This window comes from Pieris rapae, chromosome 13, assembly GCF_905147795.1.
Source record: "Pieris rapae chromosome 13, ilPieRapa1.1, whole genome shotgun sequence".
Lineage (NCBI taxonomy): Eukaryota > Metazoa > Arthropoda > Insecta > Lepidoptera > Pieridae > Pieris > Pieris rapae.
This window is the reverse complement of record NC_059521.1, coordinates 9,207,842-9,229,449: the sequence shown is the minus strand read 5'-3', so window position 1 is coordinate 9,229,449 and position 21,608 is coordinate 9,207,842. Positions and strand designations below refer to the sequence as shown.

The following is a 21,608-nucleotide window of genomic DNA, read 5'->3' as shown; positions in this document are numbered from 1 at the left end:
GAGATAAACGTCGCCATTAGCTTTCCCAATTTTAGTCCACTATGTTCACTCTAACATACATCTTTAATGCCTTTTTGGATTTGTCATTGTTGTGTCATTATCATTATTTATTGGTGATATTGCGAATTTTACACGGTAAATGATTAAATAATTGCACACCCTCATACCTAATAGACTTCTTCAAATAATTTGTCCGCGGCTTCGGCAAAATAAACCAACTTGCTAGAAGAGTATTGCGTGTATATGATAAGCTAGTATAGACAGAATTATTATTATTATTTTAAATTAAGATACAGGTGCTATAAGTATATAGTTCTTTAATCGTCATTTTGATTACTGGGTAGATTTTATTAGTCTGTGTTAAAAAATTGTATCTAAATAATGCTTTTATTAAATTATTTTGTAATGTATGTAAGTTAGAAAAGTTATGCCTACTTTAATGTTAACACTAATGTTCCTTTGGTCACGAATCAGATAAAATGCATTGAACAAACATTGACCGTTCGCTTTTAGAATGACATCACCTTTGGTTAAAATAAACTATCACATTGAAAGGGGTACCACCCTAAATTGTTATCTGTAAATTTCCAAAGTTTTCTCATTCACTCATCCTCATATCATCTCTTCAAAGTGAAAAACCATGTTCTGAGGGGTGTGTGACAAAGATCACCTACGTCAAAGTGGGTTTGAAATTAGGCCATTATTCACGAACAGCGAGTCAGATTTTATGATAGTACTTGTTTGCCTGCTGCGATGTTTTCGTATTTATTTAAACCAAAATATTGTTTATTTTTATAACACATTTATTTTAACATCGCCAAAATGTAGCTAAATTCTGATTTAGCTATATTTTGTTTCTTTATTCTTGCTTATATTATTATATTTTTATGCTTATTTATTTTTTTTTATTTTTTTTTTTTTGATCTATTGAATAACAAGACTAGTTATTAAATCTTACATTTAGAAAAATATATTTGAATTACCTATTACGAAATTACTGTCTAAGTTCTCAAACTAACTGCGTAGAACTGCCGAATAGAACTGTGATAAGTTCTGAAACTGAATTGGAGCAATTAATAGAACACAAATATTAAGGCACTTTTTGTTCTGTATTTATGTTATATGTTTAACTAGTTATTTTAAATTTACTTAGCGTTTTAGAGGTTAGTTAACTGGAAAATAAATTAACCTCTAATAAAAGATGTTTGATAAGAGAATATGTTTATTATTTAACGTAAAAATATTAATTATCATTTCAGAAAGTATCATTTTAATATTACTTCAATAACGATTTGCATTTTTCGAAGAACTCAGTCAAAGTTTGCCCTCGAACTAATTTCCCTTCAGCCTGTACCTATTAAAAATTAAAATTGTTCTAGAATTTTCCGAACGTTGGCTTTAAATTCTTCGTATAAATACGTCTCGAAGTTTCAGAATTTCTCATATTATGTTGAAAGTCACTTCAGGTCGCATACTCGGCGCCTCTAACTCTATATTTCATACCTGGACGAGGAATGTCTGGCATTCAACATTACCTATTGGTCAGTTCTAGCATCTATGAATTATGTATAGCTTTGTTATTTGATGGACAGAGTTCCATTTTCAAAATTTCTAGAACTACTAGAATCCGGATATTTATTTCTATATATGTTTTGATATACGATTATGAATTAATTTAAAAATCCGGATTTTTTTTTATTAAATTCAATTGTTTTTCTAGGATATTTTAATTAAGATTTCTCTAGATGATTTTATAATACTAACTTAGAACTTTTAGTCATATGAGTGCACACCAACACATACAAACACTCCCGCAAGTTTAGTCTTACAATTCATAAGTGAATTATATTTATATAAACATTTGCTATTTGGAAACCATATTGCTATATCTTAATCTTTGTAATTGTTATTAGCTAAAGTTAAGTATAGTGTAAAACCGATTTCAAATAAATAAAAAAATAAAAAAAAACAATATATCATTATTAGGATAAGGATAAAATCAAAGTAGAAAAACAAATGCAACTCGTTTTCATTAAGGGTCCTTCAAGAAAAGAGCGTACCAATTCTTAAATGGCCGGCCGGCAACGCACTTGCGAGCCCTCTGGCATTGAGAGTGTCCATGGGCGGCGGTATCACTTATCATCAGGTAAGCCTCCTGCCCGTTTGCCCCCTGTTCTATAAAAAAAAGTAATTTTTTAACCGATGGACACTGAAATTTACATATGAAGTTTTAAAATAATACACGAGCGATGCAGCTGCTAAAATCCATTCTATTTTTGGACATTACAAAACTCCAGTCGAGGCGAGCGACGTTTAATTTTATTGTGACGCAACACAGCAATTAATATTTACACATGCATGATTCTTTTGTACCGTGTTATTATAAAAGTGTGAAAAGAAAGGGTTCTCTTGTTCAAGGTGTGAAACGAGTCTCGTATTACCAATAGACAAAACGATATGACAGCGAAAATATGCCTTTGTAATAAGTCCGTCATTTACCGCACATCTTTCGTACCTTTGGCATGAATTTAAAGTGCGTTTTCGTAAGAGAAAAAAGCGAGTTGTGACCTATCAAATTCCGTTCAATCAGTACTCGCAAGACCGAGAATAGACAAAGTCGTTCGCGGATTAAAGTCAGCGTAGAATACTGAACTTTATCACAAGGTGTTAAAGACTCTGGCTTTGGAAAACATCGTAACAGAAATAGGCGTAAGTGAACGCGTCAAAGTGTAAAATGAGGGGTTTTGCGCCGTGTCAGTGAAAGTCATTAGGAAAGGAATGGATGGAAATTGCGTGCATATTTACGTCTCTAAGTTAATATGAACGATGTGATGAAATGAAAATCTTCCGTTTTTTGTCTTTGCCTTTGTCACGAGTCTCATTAAAATTCGATGAGGGATTCCCCAAATTTATAAAGCGCTCGTTTATTGATTTCGAAGCGTTTAGATAAATCTGTTGGACGAAATATTTATAGGTTTCCCTCGGGAAAAATTAAGTTAAATGCCTTGTATAGTGTTAATACCTCGTTTGCCCCGCTATTATATAAAAAAATATTCTTTTTTTTGCGACTGAGGCGCAAACTAGCTTATGTGGTCTCTGGCAGAATGACCAGCACTGTGGCACAGCCACAGCACACACACATTACATACTTGAGATGAACCGAATGGTTTATTTTCAATTCAATACTCTCATTATATATTTTTTTTTTTCTATTTAATTATTTTTATTTATTGTGTTTATGTGTGTGTGATTTTTTTGTTATAAATGTCTATGTATAATTTGGATAACAATACATAATATTTATAGATAATTTTATCAGCATAAACTTTTATAGAAAATATTTCACTATCTTTTGAGTTTTGCAATATAGTTATATAGTACCGCAACCTTCTAACGGAGCAATGGGCAGCCATTTTGCATCTGATAATATTTCTTTTAGAATAATCATGGACGCATGCATACTTCCATGTCATATGGATGCCCAATGTGAATTTTCAATAAGACTCTAATAAAGAAGATACAGTACATCTAAGAGCTATCTATGCAGCTATTAAAGATAAGTTAAAAACTGTGTGATATATAATATATACAAACATAAAAAACCTCGTAAAATAACGAGTTAAAGTGCAATTGTGATGGCAGATAGGGCAAGAAGACCCTTACTTGGTAGAAAAGAAGAGGACCACGAGAAACTTAGAAAGAAACAATAAAAGGAATAGCGGAACAGATTTGGCAAAATTGTCACGAGGAAACAATTGGAAGAATTTGGAGGGGGCCTTCACTCCGTCCGAGGTCGACTACTAGTGTAAAACATTATCGACTTAGTGTAGTTTAGTGTAGTGCACAATAAATCGAATGGATTAAAGGCTATATATGTCTGTATTCCATCACTATTTTTTCATCTCCCGTACTTAACGCACATAGTAAAAATGACTATTGCTTCCAGAGTTCAAATGTATCTACCTAACTCATAATCTCCAATATTCAATCCTCAATCTAACAATAGCAGGTATCAGACGATACTTCAAACTAGATACTTGATCGTACATTTAAAATCCACTATCAGTCTCGTACTACAATGTGGGCATAATCAATGTCATAAACAGACAATGCTATCGGGGAACAAAGCCAGGCATCTGATTGTCTACAAATGCCTTTAAAATAACTGGAGAGTTGATCGATACATTGCCTGAATTCTAAAATCAAAGAATGAGCCCAAAGTTGGAAGCAAATACCTATATCGCATCTGTTAGAAACTTCCAAATAGTTTTGGTCTAGAACTATTATTCTGTTGTTCACTGTTATTGCGCATCTATCTATCTGTCATATGAGAATGAGGGAACACATTTGGTTGTTGGTGCTTCTCTTGTTTTTGCTTAATGCGAATACTTCAGATTTAAATAAAATTGATTAAAGTTCCTTTTATACATTTATCACTTTATACATATTAGCGGCGAGTCCAGGCTTCACATGAGTGCACATTTATTTTTAAAACGTAGATATTGAACTGTTCTTTAATATTGTGGATTTTTTTATATCATCTAAAGCAGCGCATGCGATGAAAGATATTTAATAGGCATTTTGTACATGTTGTGTAACATTATTTTGATTTTAGTAGGCATCCTAATTTTAAAGTGCAATTAAATTAGCCTACATTAATCAGTGATAACGTAGCATTCAAATAGTGAAAGAATTTTAAAAATCAGTACAGTACTTATTGAGCCAATTCGTTGCAAACATACTTACATACAAATCTTTCCTTTTTATAATATGAATATAGATGTATTTCGTAAACTTGTTATATGACATGAAATAATATTGGAACTCTTATAGATTCGGCTTTAAATCTATAAAATGTTCAATAAGCAGTTTGTGTTACAGTTTTGTTCGTTAAAACTCACGTTTATCATCAATAAAAATGACATAAGTTCTGTTTAAATTTACGAGTAATTGTTATAATTTTTACATTACAGAAAATATATTAATGCATAGACATGATGTAGAAATATGATTCAAAATGTTCCAGATCTTTCAATGTTCAGTTCATATAACTCCAATGAAGTGAGAGAATCGTTTTTTAAAAATGTTTTATAATCGCTTAAAAAAATCAGTGGCGTCTTGGCCTCAGCTTTCTGAATCTGTTTCATGATCATTTTTAAATCTAATAGGCAAGTATAGGTGATTAGCTTCCAGTGATTGAAACACGTCGTCGACTTTTTGGTTCTAAGGCATGTCGGTTTCCTCACGATGTTTTCCTTCACCGTTCGAGCAAATGTTAAATGCGCACATAGAAAGACAGTCCATTGGTGCACAGCCGGAGATCGAACCTACAACCTCATGGACGAGAGTCGTATGCTGAAGCCACTAGGCCAACACTGCTATATCATTTTATAAACGCTTATCAAGCATATATATTACTTTGTCTACACTCAAACTTTACAAAATTATAGTACTAAGTTTAAACTCAGGAGATCTAAGTTTGACACTATATCTTAAACATAATAAAGCCGAAGACACGAGAACTTCCACCGACGATTAATTGTTCATTAAATGATAATCTAGATATTCAAATACTGTTCAGTGTACTAGCCAGTGGACTGTAAAATGTGTGTTTAATATTTATATGTATTTAATGTCAGGAGTATATGTATAGTATATGTAATGTATGTATGAGCAAGCTACACCAACTTAATATATGAGAGGGTGAGATGTAACAACCTAACATCTCCATAGGGTTGTTAAAATATAAATAACTACGAGATGTCTGCACCAAGAGACCTAAAGTAACAGACGTAGCCCTACGGGTAGGATCAAAGGTTCGAGGTGGTGAGATAATCTCAAAGCTACAGGGCAGGCTCACACCACTACACTGAACGGGTTAAAGTAATAAATAACACAAATAATAAATAAAATAAATAAATAACACAAAGTAATATTCAAATCTAATTTATTGTTCAAAGACAATATCTTAAATACTACACCTATTCACACATACGTGATATTATTCTAGTGAGCTGTTGGTGAATCGCGCACCTTCAGCTATTTAAATTTAGAACAACCACGTCTAAGCAGTTGCTCAATATTCAAAATTCGAAGCTGAACAAATAATATAGTATATAGTATTAACAATATTCTGGAGTCACCGGTAATAGTACCACAGGATAGCTATCATCAATTGAAACCCTGGACCCAAGCGCCTTCTCCAATGGCAACAAAATTCCCATCACATTATTAAAGGGCATTCCATCCGGCCCTATCCAGTCCAATATGGCTGAAACAAGATATGTAAATATTTAATATTGTGTACGTTTTAAAACAAGAAACCTTCCATGACTGCTCACTAAAAAGAATTTACCATAGATATATGTGTGCTATGAATGTATCACGAAATAAAGCTTACAAAGCCACCAGTCTTATCATATAGTGCAAAATATTCGAAAAAATTTAGTATAAAAATAGTTTTAAGATGTCTTTTTATTTTCTAAATTGTATTCCAAGCTGTTTTGCCCTTGTCTATTTAGAATATTTAAGGTGAATAAACTCAATGTTAGAGGTGAAAATAGAAACGTCTAGGTGAGACCTACTTTATTTCAAAGAACTATAATCGGATTATTTTTTTATAGCAAAGATTTATTGTTGAACTTGTATATATAGCTTATGTACTTTTCAGCGGCCGATTTAAACATTTATTGTTCCACTGGAATAAATTACTTCGGGATATATGTGGGTTAACTAATGCACAAGCCAACGAAATGTTTTTTTAAATCAAATCAATATTATGTTTTCAACTATTCACAATTGAGTTTCAACCTTCATATATAATTTATATTAAACCAAAACATAGAACATCTTATGTCAAATAAACATTGATATACTTTCAGAAAGAAATTATTTTTTTTTTCTTCTCTAGGCCGCTTCTCTACGCCCTACGTCTCCTCTTTCAAAAGCCGGTAACGCAAAATTTAATAATCAAAACAAAACTAGTCGAACTAAGCAGAAAATTGAAAACCAATTACCCAATTGCATCCCGTTTCCTTTCGCTTAAATTTAGTTCGCTGTAACTCATATTAATCCGTACGACCATACGTTGGTCAGCCCTCCCTTATCGTTCAGGCCAAATGGATTTATTTCCATTTGATTGGTTATTCCATGTGTTCCTTCAGAAACCAGCTTAATATTGCATACATTTACCCTCCCCAACAGAATTAAATTACAACGTATCGTTTTAAGATAAGCATCTAATATTAATTTAATATTATTAAGCAATTTAATACATTCGTAATTCAAACCGATAGCATTGCAGTGCTAAAGATGTAATGAGGAGCATTCAGAAACTTTTTTTTTATAGAACCGGGGGCAAACGGGCAGGAGGCTCACCTGATGTTCAGTGATACCGGCTATGGACACTCTCGATGCCAAAGGGCTAGCGAGTGCGTTGCCGGCCTATTAAGAATTTGTACGCTCTTTTCTTGAAGGACCCTAAGTCGAATTAGATCGGAAATACTTCAGTAGGCAGCTGGTTCCATAAAATGGTGGTGCGCGGCAAGAACTGCCTTGAAAAATGCGCAGATGTGGAACCGCGGAATTAAAATCTAGCCTAAATTGATGACAAACAGCTTAAACTAAGGTAACGTTCATTAACAGTATTAGTTTAATACAATATTTTGACATGAAATCGCATTAAAAAATATTGTACAAAAAAATAAGTAATTTAAAAATATTATTAATTTTTGACTTATCTACCTGGTTTCAATAAAATACATGATATTTTGATGCTCGCTAAGCTCTCAACACTGAGAATCTTGACTGTACATCAATAGCGTTTCCACTGTGAACACAATCCAATCCATTGTGTGGTTCCAGTGTACGCAATTCACTCGTTTGTTGAAGAAAATCGGTATGTATCAAACCACACATCGACCAAGTCTCGTCATTGAAGTTTAGTTCTCAGTCATCGGGCAATCAATTTAGTTTAAGCTTGAATTTAGTTACATATTTTATATAGTGGCAAGTAGAGTTGTGTCTTCAAACATGGATAAAAAACAAGTTGGAATTACATTAAAAACACTATTTCCTTATTTTCAGAGCAGACGGTAAAGTTTAAAACCATAAGAAAGTAGTTTGTTACTGTCCAATCTAAAAACTACTCAACGGGCTATAATGAGCTTTAGTATTGAAATGTAGCTTTGAGAAATATATCTTACTCTCTCACTGTTTTTATCGTAATTTAATGCCGGGAAGGTATTTCAAAAAAGGACGATTGTTCCATTAACAGTGCCTCCAGGGGAATATGAAAGAAACACTTTATTAATATAACTAAGGTAGCCGTAACTAATACATATTTACTTCGCGGTTGTCCGCCTTTAAGATCGCAAACTCCTTCGACATGTGCCCCAATAGTTTTTTTGTATAATATGTCCTTAAATAACACTATGATATCCTATATATTTATATATATTAATATAGCATTGTGTGTCAGCCAGCAAATACAGGGGTCTTGGCTCCGAAGATGATTTTGTCCCATCCGGTACAAGACCCTTGGTCTGAGGAGCCTAGCGCTAATAAGGCTTCTTGGGGAAATATAAAAAAGGTTAGTCGACATCACTGGAGACCGCTTGAAGCTGGCAGCTACCTCGGACAAAGAATTAGTCTAGCTATTCAAAGGGGGAACGCTGCCAGCATCTTTGCAACCTTGCCTATATAGACTCCTTTTAATAATATATTTTAGTTATTACATTTTAAGTATTAATTTTTTAGTTTTTCTATTAAAATAACACTTGGATGTACGGCGAAATCAATTTTAGGTTTCCCTGAAACAAAACATTGTGTTCATAGAAGCTGGTCATTCAAAGAAAAAATTACATTATTTGCAGGAATTTATGGCCAAATAACCGATAAGCTATAAGGCGACCAAATTAGGAGTTACCACTCTACGCCTTGTTTGAACTTGCGAAAAAAGAGTATGACGTCCATAATCGAACAAAATTACCTACATAATATTTTGGATGAAAATGCAATGACACTAAATAAAGTACAACAATTGCATGTGATACTTTTGCATGATTTACGTGTAGAAAATATAATTTCTTTTATTTTAACGCTTCAAAAGCAGTTTACAGTCCAAATACAGCGTATAAGACTACTTTGATGTCAAGTGCAGTTCCAATGAATTTCTTTGTACAAAAGACCACATCGCCCTACCTTCATACACAGGTTTACTAATAAAATAGTTAGTACTTATAAATTCCATATAACCTGGAGTAATTCTTAGAATTTCATTTTAAAGAGGGTTTAAACTTATTTACAATATCAAGTTTAATCTAGACGGAGAAAACAAAACATTATAAAATACTGTTAGTCTTATTTAAAACGTTGTTGCTTTTTATAATTGGTTTATAATGTATATTTTTTTGGTTATAGCTATTGGCGCGTTAGGGGAAAAATGGTTAGAATAAATATTTACGATATTTATGTATGCGCATACCGTCACAAAAATCCGATCCCCTAGCATAGTCAACATTTTAAAATAAAAAAAATTGTATAGATTTCAGTCGAACATTCACAGTTTTTCCATCGATTGTTTGTTCCAATGAACCTAAAAGAGTCACGAGATGAATTCTTACATTTAAGAAAATCATCAAAACATTGTGGCTACGCAGTTCATGCTAAGAAATATCTCTATTCTAGGAAATCTACATTAACAGAAAATCCCCTAGAAACCAGAAGTAATTCACACAAGCTAATAGTTATGGTCTCAGTCAAGAGACTTCTTGCCACTCAAGATTAATATTAAACCAGTACCTATTCATTAATGTCTTAAAATCATCACTACTCATTTTTTATTTTTTATGGTATAGAAAATCTATTAAGACCTGGATAGCACCTCGAACACACAGATACAAAAAATGTAATCAGTAGGTACCGAGAACGTAGTCCTAAACATGATAATGTTAGAGCAAAATTTTTTACACTCCATATAAAAACTAAAAGTAGTTCGTATAGTTTAAATTACCTTATTATACGTTATTATTTCAACTTCGCAGGTGCTAAGTATGTAACATACTGCGGCATTAACGAGTATTCTCTAACTATTGTTAATGACTCTGTTGAGAGTGTAATTGCATTTTTTCAGCTCACTAATGACCTCGTCTTGTTATAAAAAAGTAACGCACTTTTCTAATTTCCATCTTTATTCTTCGTTTAATTCTTTTATACATTGTGTGAAATAATTGCTTCCTAAATTAAACACAGTAATTAGAGGTTTTGTAACAAATGTATTATTGAGGTAAAATATATATATATGCAATTTATGTTTATTTACACATTAAACATATAAACAGGTTATAGAAATTATAAGGCAACGAACTTTATCGCTAGCCAGTGAATTCTTCCAGGCAACTCTAGTATAGAAAAAAAAAACACCTAAAGGAGCAAGTGCATAAATTATTAACAAAAAAACACTAAAAATCTAAACTTAAACTAAACTAAAATCTAAAAAAATATTTTATCATTAAGATAAATGTAAAAGCTAATCTTCGTGTTAATGAATCACAATAAATATATAAGTAGCTTATTACGAGGCAGAAGATAAACAGTCAAAAAGAAGAATTTCAAATAAATTTAAAGACTGAGCTCGTCTGATAAAAAGAGGTCCAAAGCAGGAAGCTATATACCAGTGCTCTTCAGAAAACTTCAAGAGCCGTAGATTTTACGACTGGTTGTTTGCTTATAGAATGAAAATTAAAGTATACGAAACTTGTAGCTCCTTTGGTGAGGTTTTTGGTATTTTAGTTTAAACACAGAAGTCTTAAAAAGTCTTCAGTTAAAGGCAATGCTTCAGACTGACAGACAGTTTATATAGCAATTATGAATGTCCAAGATACTTAGAGTATCTTTTTTTATAGATCAGGGGGCAAACGGGCAGGAGTTAATCACTTTCTATGCCAGAGGTGCTCGCGAGTGCATGGTGTGGCAAAAACTGCCATAAAAATCGCTGGTCGACGAACATCGAGATGATACGGGTGGAATTTCATATTCTGCCTCGATGTCCGATGATGAAACTCACCTACGGTGTTAATCCGAACAATCTTTCTCAAGTCCATTATGAATTATAACAATACTTTTTATTTAAAAAAATATTCCATCTTGGTTTTTAACAGTTAGCAAATCTCTAAGGGTTTATTTATTACAAAGTAGACTATGAATTTCAGACACATACAGAATAGATACAAACTATATATTTTTACAAATTACATGTATCTACTGAAATTAGGTCCCCTCTATTTACCCCTATAATCCAGAATGTTTCCAACTTTTAAAATAAATATAAATAAGTACAAACAACTTCTCGTACACTAAATCGCATCTGGCCGCGGCAAAAGGCAAGTCAAGATATCTTGACCAACTTCTGAGCTATGTAAATACAACTTGGGGTGAATGTAGGTGAGTTTCGTATACATACTTTATAAACTTCGTGGTCTTGAACTATATTTAAATCAGAAATAATTTACAGTTTAGATTTTTAGTCCATTGAAATGTTTACAATTTGAGGGCCAAACTGAACATTTGTTAGAGAACGCAATTTTATTTATGGGACATTTAGGGGGGTCATTATAAGCTTAACCTCAAGTTTGTGGATGCGCCTTTGTCCCCCGGCCGCAAAGTTGGAAAAGGGGGTAAAAACATGCTTTTGCCCTTTTTTTTCATATCTTCTAAACTATCTAGCAGCAAATCGCTGTGCCTACAATTCTGTTTATGTGATTTTTTATCATAAATCCAATATTATAAGTAAAAATGTGAAAAAAAATCCTATTTTGCTTAATAACTTTTTTTTCTTTAGATTTTATCAAACAACTTAGAACAAAGAGGATCTTTTCTGAAGATGTTCCTATGTATTTTTTTTTTATTTTGTAAATTGGAATCGTAACAGCGCTCCAAAGTTGACAGGCACAATGCTTAAAAGCCGGATAAAACAACATATTTGCCTAACTTTTATGACACTTCGTTACATTACAATATAAAAATTGAACATAATTAATTGAAAAGGAGGGCAACTGGTTTATTTTAAGTATAAGTATTACATTTATAAAACAACTTTGTTATTTATCTTATAATACTAATGAAATTGCGTTCTCTATCAAATGTAACATTTTAATAGACTATTTATGTTTTCAAATTTTCGTTTCTGGCTAAAATTTAAAGCAAAGATTTTGCAATAATAATAATCAATAAAATAAATGTATCGCTACACTATTTTCTTAAAGGACCTTCGTTAGAATTGATTCCTATATATATTATTGAGCCGCTGGTTCCACATAATACATAAATTCTAACGCGGTGCGCACTTACTATATACTGTATACCGTATCGGATTTTCTTGGATCGATTGTTGGATTCCTTATTTTATTATACAACCAATCCAGAGCATAATATTTTTCAGAGGAAATCATCCTTCAGTTTCCAAATACCGACAGAGCAAACCACAATCAAATATGCCACTTTCTTAACTATTTTACTGAAAAAAAATATACCAGAGGCTTAAGAGAAAATGATGTGATTTATTTCGTTAGAATGAGAATACCACGTAATATCATAGACATCTAAAAGGTTGTGCATTTGCTCTGTGATTAACGCCTGCGCTAGATGTGCGTATTGACCTTGTGTTTAAAAATTAAAAAAAAAACGGACTGCGACACATATATATTAAAATTATAAAGCAATCTTAAAGTACTTCAAAATAATTCTTATTTATTTCAAACTTTAAATAATGTTAAAACGTTACATTCGACAATCAATGACCCTTTTCCAATATTTTAAAGCACTTTACATAGAACCGACTTCAAAGAAACATTTGTTATTAGACCGGATTTGATGAGAAAGTGCAAAACCACGAAAACTGTGGTTTACCTGCGAACATTGGAATTTCCTTGAATTTTAATTAATTTAGATTAGGAAATGGTATTAACTATTTAAAACGTCTCTGTGGTTAAAATAACACTTGGGGCTTCGTAAGTTTCTCGTGTTTGGGGGCCGTTCTAAGTAATTATTTACTTTTACACATATTACCCACGCGTTGTCTTAGCTTGAAAACGAAATGCATTTTCGAGCATCCCTAAAAAAAATAATGCCTATAATAATAAGAGATTAGACCTTTCCTTTATTTTCTTGACAAGAGGGGGGGGGGATAAGATGCAGTAAATACTTGAATGGACCCCCCACTTCATTGAATACCCCTTCACTGATTATTATGTAAAATATGTATTATTTTGATTTACAATGTTTGCCATATTACACATGACTAAATACATATACTCATATTTGATACACAGTGTGAAAACTTTAACAACATAATTTTTGTAGTGATTTTACAAAAACTGTATTGAAATAACACTGATAACATCAGTGAAATTTAATTATTGATGCCCTGGTCTACAACACTCTTCGGCGTCGTTTTTTCTTTATCTCTATGAGGTCGCCTGTAAGCAGTGGTTGTCGCATTCATCAATCAATATTCTAGCCCAAGAAAAATAAATTATTAATGAATTCCTAGTCTTATAACACAACTGCAGAATGAGCCGAGTAATTATCACGGACTTTCGGCTCCTTGACGCTTTAATCAGCTGTGGTGACAGACAGGCCACGCCTGCGCCAGTAATTAGAACGCCGCTCTGTTGCCTTTCACCTACAAATGATGAGCTAAATTATTTTGCGTCAATATCTTCTTAGGCTGAGGGAATAGTAGTTTTCAAAGAGATAATCTTCGGTCATGTTTATATATTTAAATTTTGTAAAGATCTAGGACTAAACGTTATTTCTTTTCACTGTGATGAAATGTCGAATTAATCAATTGTAATATATAGAAGCAGGGTTGGCCTAATAACTTCAACGTGAGACTCTCAACCCTGAAGTCGTAGGTTCGATCCCCGGCTGTGCACTTTCTTTTTATGTGCGCATTTAAGATTAATTAGGATTTGTATGTAAGTATGTTTATAACGAAAAAGCTTAAAAAGTACTGTACCGATATTAACAATTCTTATACAATTTCAATGCTACATTATCACTGATTAATATAGGTATAAACAACATGGTATCTTATTAAAACTACAATGTTAGCGGAAACTATTGGATGATAGAACAAAAAAAAGTTCCACTATGTTAAAAAACATATTCTAAAAAAATGTTTAAAAAATAGATGTCCAACCAAGCGAAGCCGGGTAAAGCTGCTAGTTTTATTATAAAACTTAAAGTGTGTGAAACTCGGTGTTGGAGAGGCAAAGTACTCAAAGCCTTCTTAACTTTCCCTCAAAGTATAAACAAAAGAAAGGCAGTATTTTTCTTTGACGTATTATACTTACTGTAATATCGGAATGAAAGCGGATTTGCGACTCTAACTTTTTCAGTTATTATTCATAAATGCAAATCCGTCTACACAAACTCGTCTTTAAAGTTGAGGGATTGGCTTAAACATATAATTGATTCTGTTCAATATTTATTTCATTTATTGATAAAATATTCTCTTTTCAATTATTCATTGTCAGCTAATTAAATTGAAGTAATATTGAATATTGCAAGATTTGGTAGAAATTTAGTTTGGTAAGAAACATATCATTTATATGAAACTTTTTATTGAGAACTGAATAAAGCATAATACAAATTCAAGTATCCTTTAGTATCACATTAGGCAAAAAGCAAATATTTGTTAGGTTCTTTATATTTCCAATTAAATAGATCATTTCTTATAAGTATTACTGTTAATAACATATATGTTTTTTACAGGTTGACCGCGTGACTAATGCACCTAAAATGGACGAAGTAGGAATAACAACCATGATATTCCTTTGGTTCGTCTCCAGTTTCATCTCTGTTAATTCTGTGAAAATTGTCATAGAACCACTCCCCAAAGGTAAGTGCCTTGTTAATCCTATTAAAAAAATATTAAAAGCCCTTATATATAAACTCGTTTTTAATTTACGAACTAAAACTGGTTGTCTATGGACTGCGATGTCGATAGACGCTTAAATAAAAAAACTCTCCAACACATTTAACATAGTTAGTTTAATACTGATTTGCCTATAACACTTAATTTATACTAAACATGTTGCCATAATCAAACTTATAGAGATGATTTTCTCTTCTCTTGCGCTATTTTTTATCTGTTTTCGGTGGCTTTGTTTTCAATATAAATTCTCGGCAAGGTGCAGATTTCTAAGGAGTTTTTATCTGCCTTCTTTCTTTTCAAAGAGCTCCTATTAATATTAATTAAAAGTTTGAATAATTGAATGAATTCCAAATTGTTCCGTTGTTGGGTTTCTCTGGAAGTGAGTCGCGGCAATAATTAAAAGTTGAGCAAAATGGGTTCGAGTCTATTATTTGTATAAGACAGGTTTTGTCTCAAAAAATTTGACAAGTCTATAGCTTGATGGATTGTATCTGTTTAAACGGGGGTGACATTTAAAAGGGACATCCAAGTCAAAGTTTAACCAAACGTAATTAATTACCCTCGTTTGAGTCCCTCATGGAAAATATTTTCCACTAGCAGCCAGATACTTCGTTTCACCTTAATGTTTTTTTAGTTAGCCTACCTTTAGTAGCAATATATGAAACATTTTGTAGTGCTTAGAGACTGTTCCGAAGTAAAAATTAAAGTACTAAATGAAAACAAGTTTTTAAAAACATATTTTAATTCTTTTTCTCCATAAATACATTCATCAGAGTTCAAAAAATTAATTATAAAACAAATAGTTAAATTGGACCAACCGCCTTCGAGTTTCGCGCTTAGTAACGTATTTTGCGATCATTCTTGAATCATTTGTGACTCCGACCTATAGCAACTATAAACTGAAAACAAATAACAAAAATATATGTTATACGTGCTCAACTATAATATGTAAAGTATATAATACAATAACCATTGTAAATTAAAAAAATATATTTGAAAAAAACTTTTTTTTTCCTTTAAATGTTTAATTTAAAAGTTTTAACGATTATATTATTCAGCTAAAATCCTTACTCGTATTTTCATGAACTGTGTCTTTTTAAGTATGCACTAGCGAAAATGTAACGAAAAAATCGTTGATAGTTAGAAACGAAATTCCCCATCGTTTTATTAGTAAAAATATATGATTAGAACTTGCGGACTGTAAATAAGGAAAAATACAGGAATATTTTTAGTCAAATAATCCGCAAAATACTGTAATAAAATTATCAAATTATAACGCCTGGTTAGCATTACAATAGTGACAAGTAATCGGCTTTCTTAATTGAATTAATAGCGTCGCGTTGAAATGTAATCTTTTAAGGCGTGTGTAATCCCTTAACGAAGTGTGTTGCCAGTCACCTTTACAAGTAATATTACCCGAAAGTTATTCTAACCTCACGGCATTCAAGGTTCAATACATTAGCATTAATATTTTCTTACTGGTTTTACTTTTTGTGTCCTTAAATAAGATTATATATGAACTTTGCAAACAAAACGGCGATTATAGCATCGGTTAAAAAACATCTGGAAGAGATCGCTCAAAAGCGATAAGGCCGCCAGTTTCCTCCTGTTCATTTTTTATATTGTAATGTAACGAAGTGTTAATAAATAAATAAATTATGATTTGTATATGTACGAAAGTATTTACGAATTAAAATATGTAGTATAATCTCTTGATTCTTGTTGTTATTATATTTTTTGTTAGCCTAGTTGCTGTGACTCGGCTAGACTTAGGCTATACTAGACTTTCTATGTGCGCATTTAACATCTGCTCGAACGGTGAATGTTTTGACCGAAAATGTCGATGGTGTATCAGGTACGGCTGATCACCTATTTGCCAGTTAGATTAACAAATGATCATGAAACGGATACAGAAATCTGAAGCCCATACATAAAAAGGTTATTGTTTTCTTTATTTTTTAGTAGTAAATATACTGTACTATGCATTTTCCGGAAGTAACAGTTTTTTTTAAAACGATCTGTTTTTATAAAGGATGTTTGCATTTAATATTGTTCGTTGTTCTATGTTGATCGTTTTTAAACAAACATCCGTTTGAAAAATAACAGGATATAACAATGTTAAAGTGTAGGTACAATTTTATATCAATTTATCAGATTAAAAAAAAATGCAAACCTAGATTCAAAAATATTTCCTGGCTAAGCTAAGCCCGCGGGAACTCATAACACTTATAATTTTTATATACGTTGCTTGCTGTTCGTTTAGAAACGTATGTATTTTAAAATCCCTTCTTTATCTCGAGTTATGGGATAGATTTAAGGAATCCAAAATAAAAAAAAGCTTAAACCTGTAAATTTATCTGTTATGGGCTAAATACAAAATCAGAGTGTTTTTTTTGGTTATTATAAATAATATAGTATAAATTAAAGGTTAGTCGATATCACAGGAGAACGAAGAGCTGGCGGCTACCTCGCACAAAGAATTAGTCAAGCTATTCAAAGGGGAAACGCTGCCAGTATCTTCGGAACCTTGCCTAAAGGGACTGCTTTTAATAATATATTTTATTTATTAAATTTTAAGGTTAGTTATTAGGTATATTAGAATTACTATTAATCATTTAATTTGTAAGATTTTTGTTCATTCAATAAAGATTATAGTTTAAATTATTGTTGTTTACTAATCTCGCCGGTGTCTCAGGTGACAGAAATAATTTAAATTAAATATAAATTAAAACGGATATTATAAATAAATTCCTTTAGATTAAGAAGCAATATTAAGTAGCAGTTAAACTTAAAAAACTGTCTTTAGTTAAACCAGTGTAATTCTGTCGGAACTTTTTGTCATGGCACATTGATCGTCAGTTGTTTTGAGCGATTCCCCAGCAAATATTTCAACGAAACGAATTGCATGTCAACATGTCTGGTCGGATCTATCGCCAATTAAAAGTATAGATGGCAGCAGGACAGAAACAAATAGCACTTCATATACTGGCGTGTATTGACGACGATTCGTCACTTTCAGTTCTGGTACATTTTGGACGATAGCTTCTGCAAATGAACAGTTTTTACAGAATTGTGAATTATTATACGACTAATTATTGTCCTAACTAAAATTTCAACTTGATTATAAAGTTTTAAACAGTGTGTGTGCGAATGATGTGTATTTGCAAGTAGAAAAGTTTAGACATTTAAAGATCTATATGTATGTAAATATGTATATAAATATAGATTCGATTCGATTACTTAACAAGTTGTTTTATCTATTGTCGTACGACATTTTAATTTAAATTTTAAAGCACGGTCAGTGCCCGCGTCTAGCACAGACGCCGATCAGAGAGCAAATGAAATTAATGAACGATTCAACATGCATGCATTACTGACAAATTGACTGTGACACATTGACAATTTACAATCTGTAGATTGTCTATGACATTGCGTGGTGTTCCCATTTTAATTAAAGAACTTATTGCATATTCTCTGACATAAATACAATTGTGCTACGTGACACCATACATTTTCGAGGTGCAAATACTTGGATAGACGGACAATACCCACTAAATCTATATCAGTTTGTTCCTAGAAGACCGCAGCAGAGGACCCAGTATCATTTTCATCTTCAACCGTGGACTCAATAAAGGATCTAGTTAGGAAGTGAATAAATAACACTTTTGAAACATTTTACCATCAAATTAGATACTTGAGACATCTCGTTGGCCTAAAAACTTTACTAAAAAATCCGTCACGAAAACTTTGAAGCTCGTTACTAAAATTGAATTCAACTGCCAATTTTTATATTTGTATATCAAATTGAAATTTACAAGCTATTTCGGAATATTGAAATTGTTTTGCTAGTTGAATAAGATTCATAGTAACTTCCAAACTTTTATATAAGAAGCATTTTATTTCGCAAAGTAATGTCGCCCATATCTTGTAAAAAGAGTTTCTAATGTCATGAGCAACTCTTGATGTCGTGGGTTTGATTCACAGCAAAACCATGGACTTTTCTATGGGCGTGTTAATTGCGCATGTCAAGCAACTAAGCAACAAACTAAGTTGTACGCCATTAGTATGTATTGCTTTGATTTCAGAAAGATTTAGGTATGTCCTCTAAAGTACTGAAACCGAAGATTAAATCAATGAATATATGATGAGGTACTCTATGACGATTTCGATTGTTTCATAATTAAATGTAAGTTTAGTAAATAAAGCAGAGAGGCCTTTGTGTCTTAAGCGTGCGACTCTCTTCGCTGAGGCCGTAGGTTCGATCCTCAACTGTGCACCAATGGACTTTCTTTCTATGTGCGCTCGAACGTTGAAGGAAAACATCGTGAGGACACCGGCTAGCCTTAGACCTGAAAAGTTCACGGCGTATTTTGGCGGTGGCAACAGTTGACAGGAGAGAGATCGCCTGACTTCTTATTTACCTATTAGATTGACAGATGATAATGAATACAGACATCTGAGGCCTAGATCCAAGAAGATTGTAGAGCTGCTGTTTTTTTATCAATAAATAAAGTGAAACGAATATCTAGTTCGGTAGAACCATTGCTAGGTTTCAGACTGCTGTACAACTAACTGACACTGGTTTCGCTAGTGGGTTGCTGGCATTTATTTAAATTAATCAGATGTGATAATAAGCAAAACTAAGGTTAATAATATATATATCTCATTTCATCGTAGTATCATTGATATAGTAAATATGATAATATTTACTATATAAAAAAAAATGTTGGTTCCTATTCCCAAAAAGTGTTAAAATATTACAGTTGACTTCAACTTAGATTTTTCGCGATTGTCATTTGTTATTCGTAGCTCATGACGTCGATCCATTAAATATAAAAGACAAAAGTCCCAAAGTCAATTGTTGTAATATATGAAGCAAACATTTTTGTTCTAAGGAATAATGAGAGAAAAATAAGACCACAAATGAAGGCTTTGTGGGCGGAATTTCCCAGGAGATAATAGAAGTATCTCCTACATGTAAACCTGCCTTAATTAAGTTCCTTTTGCGTTCTATTTATAGTATTATTTTTCAAAAACAGAACTTATTAGTTATAACCTCATTTGTCAAATGTGTTACAGCAGTTGTGGTCCGCAAGGTTTTCATAATAGTTAAATTTTTTTAAACACAACAAAATGACTCTAATTTTAAATTGACTGCCAGTTCTCAAATCAAGGGCGTAAAACGGAAGAGAAGAACTGGCAATAAATATTTCTTTATTGACGTTCATTTGGGTACATTCTGTTCTATATTATTAAATTATTTTTGAAATGTCATTAAGACTGGATCAAAGACAGTGTGATTACCAACGGGGCCCAAGCTTATAAACAATAAAACAGTAACTTATTTTCATGTGAAGTGGTCCTTTGCCCAAATAACAAGAGATACTATAGTATAAAGTTTAAAAATAAATATAATAGTGTTGAGTAAAAATCCCGTTAATATTAACAAATTTAAACCAATACAAAACAATAGGATAAGATCTCATTTCATGCCGTAATACATTTCCGATATTCAATAACATGCTCCAAACGAGTTCACGCGAAATTTCGCGATAAATTATAATAGGCTTTTTAATCCCATATTTTGCGAGCAAAAATATCATCAATTACAATTTTTTTATTATTAAAACAATATAACAAAAACAAGTCAAACATTTCGTATGACAATCTACTTGTAGATTGTATTTTAAAAATGCTGTAATTTTTTTTGTTGTTAACAAATGAATTGTTGAATCGATTAGCAGTGTTATAATGATATATATATATATATATATATGTTTTATACCCGTGCTCCTACAGTAAGGGCAAACATCGTGACGTAGCCAAGACACCGCGATTTCCGTCATTTCACAATTGAGCGTTATTCAAGGCAGTTTTTGCCGCGCACCACCACTATGTAGAACCAGCCTACCCGGACTAATTTGACTTATACTTCAAGAAATGAGCGTACCAATTCTTACATTCGCAACGCACCCGCTAGCCCACTGAAATTAAGAGTCAATACATTCGCATAATAGCATATAAGTGAAATAAGAAGTTTATTGCTATGAAAATGAATAAAAATGAATTCAATGTAACAATTGAAAAGAGTGCCTACATCTGTACCTATACACGCGGAGCGTAACTCGCACGATTTAGGAAATCACCATGCTTAATACTAAGAAAGCCGGAGTTAGCAAAATGTACAACATACAAACAACTATAATAGTGTGTATAGCAGTGAGTAATTTGCTATGTAGCAAATCAGTACAATTTTTTCAGAATAATTAATAACACATGTGATTTCATTCTACCTTCTCTAAGCTTCCGTTTACAGTTTTCCAAACACAGAATGTGAAATTCAATATTTCGCTCGAAATGTTGAAATATAATCAGTTATCGGAAGACTTAGTAAATATGCCGAGTTCCAAGGAATTTATTTGTGATATAGGCACATGAAATGCGATATAACATAAGCGTTTTATTTTTCGTTTTTATCTCAGGAAAATAATTTTCTTTGGAACTTTTACACGTGTAAAATGTTTGGTATGCAATGGCTGCCTAGTTCTCGATAGATATCTCTGGGCTACCTTAAAATTTAATGTATGTAATAGCAAGAACAGGTGACAAATTAAATACTCTAACTACTTAATTCACTTCTTTCTTGATTCACTTAAGTTAAACGAAAAAT

At 32.2% G+C, this 21,608-nt stretch overlaps 1 protein-coding gene across 1 annotated transcript in view; it reads left to right on the top strand.

Moving 5' to 3' along the window:
• The window catches only part of LOC110995908 (semaphorin-2A), a 188,954-nt gene that overhangs the window by 25,861 nt on the left and 141,485 nt on the right, over nt 1–21,608 (top strand). Inside the window, exon 2 of the mRNA XM_022263314.2 lies at nt 14,776–14,902. Coding sequence (XP_022119006.2) covers nt 14,803–14,902 — 100 coding nt within the window. The 5' untranslated portion in view covers nt 14,776–14,802. The remainder of the gene's footprint in view (nt 1–14,775; nt 14,903–21,608) is intronic.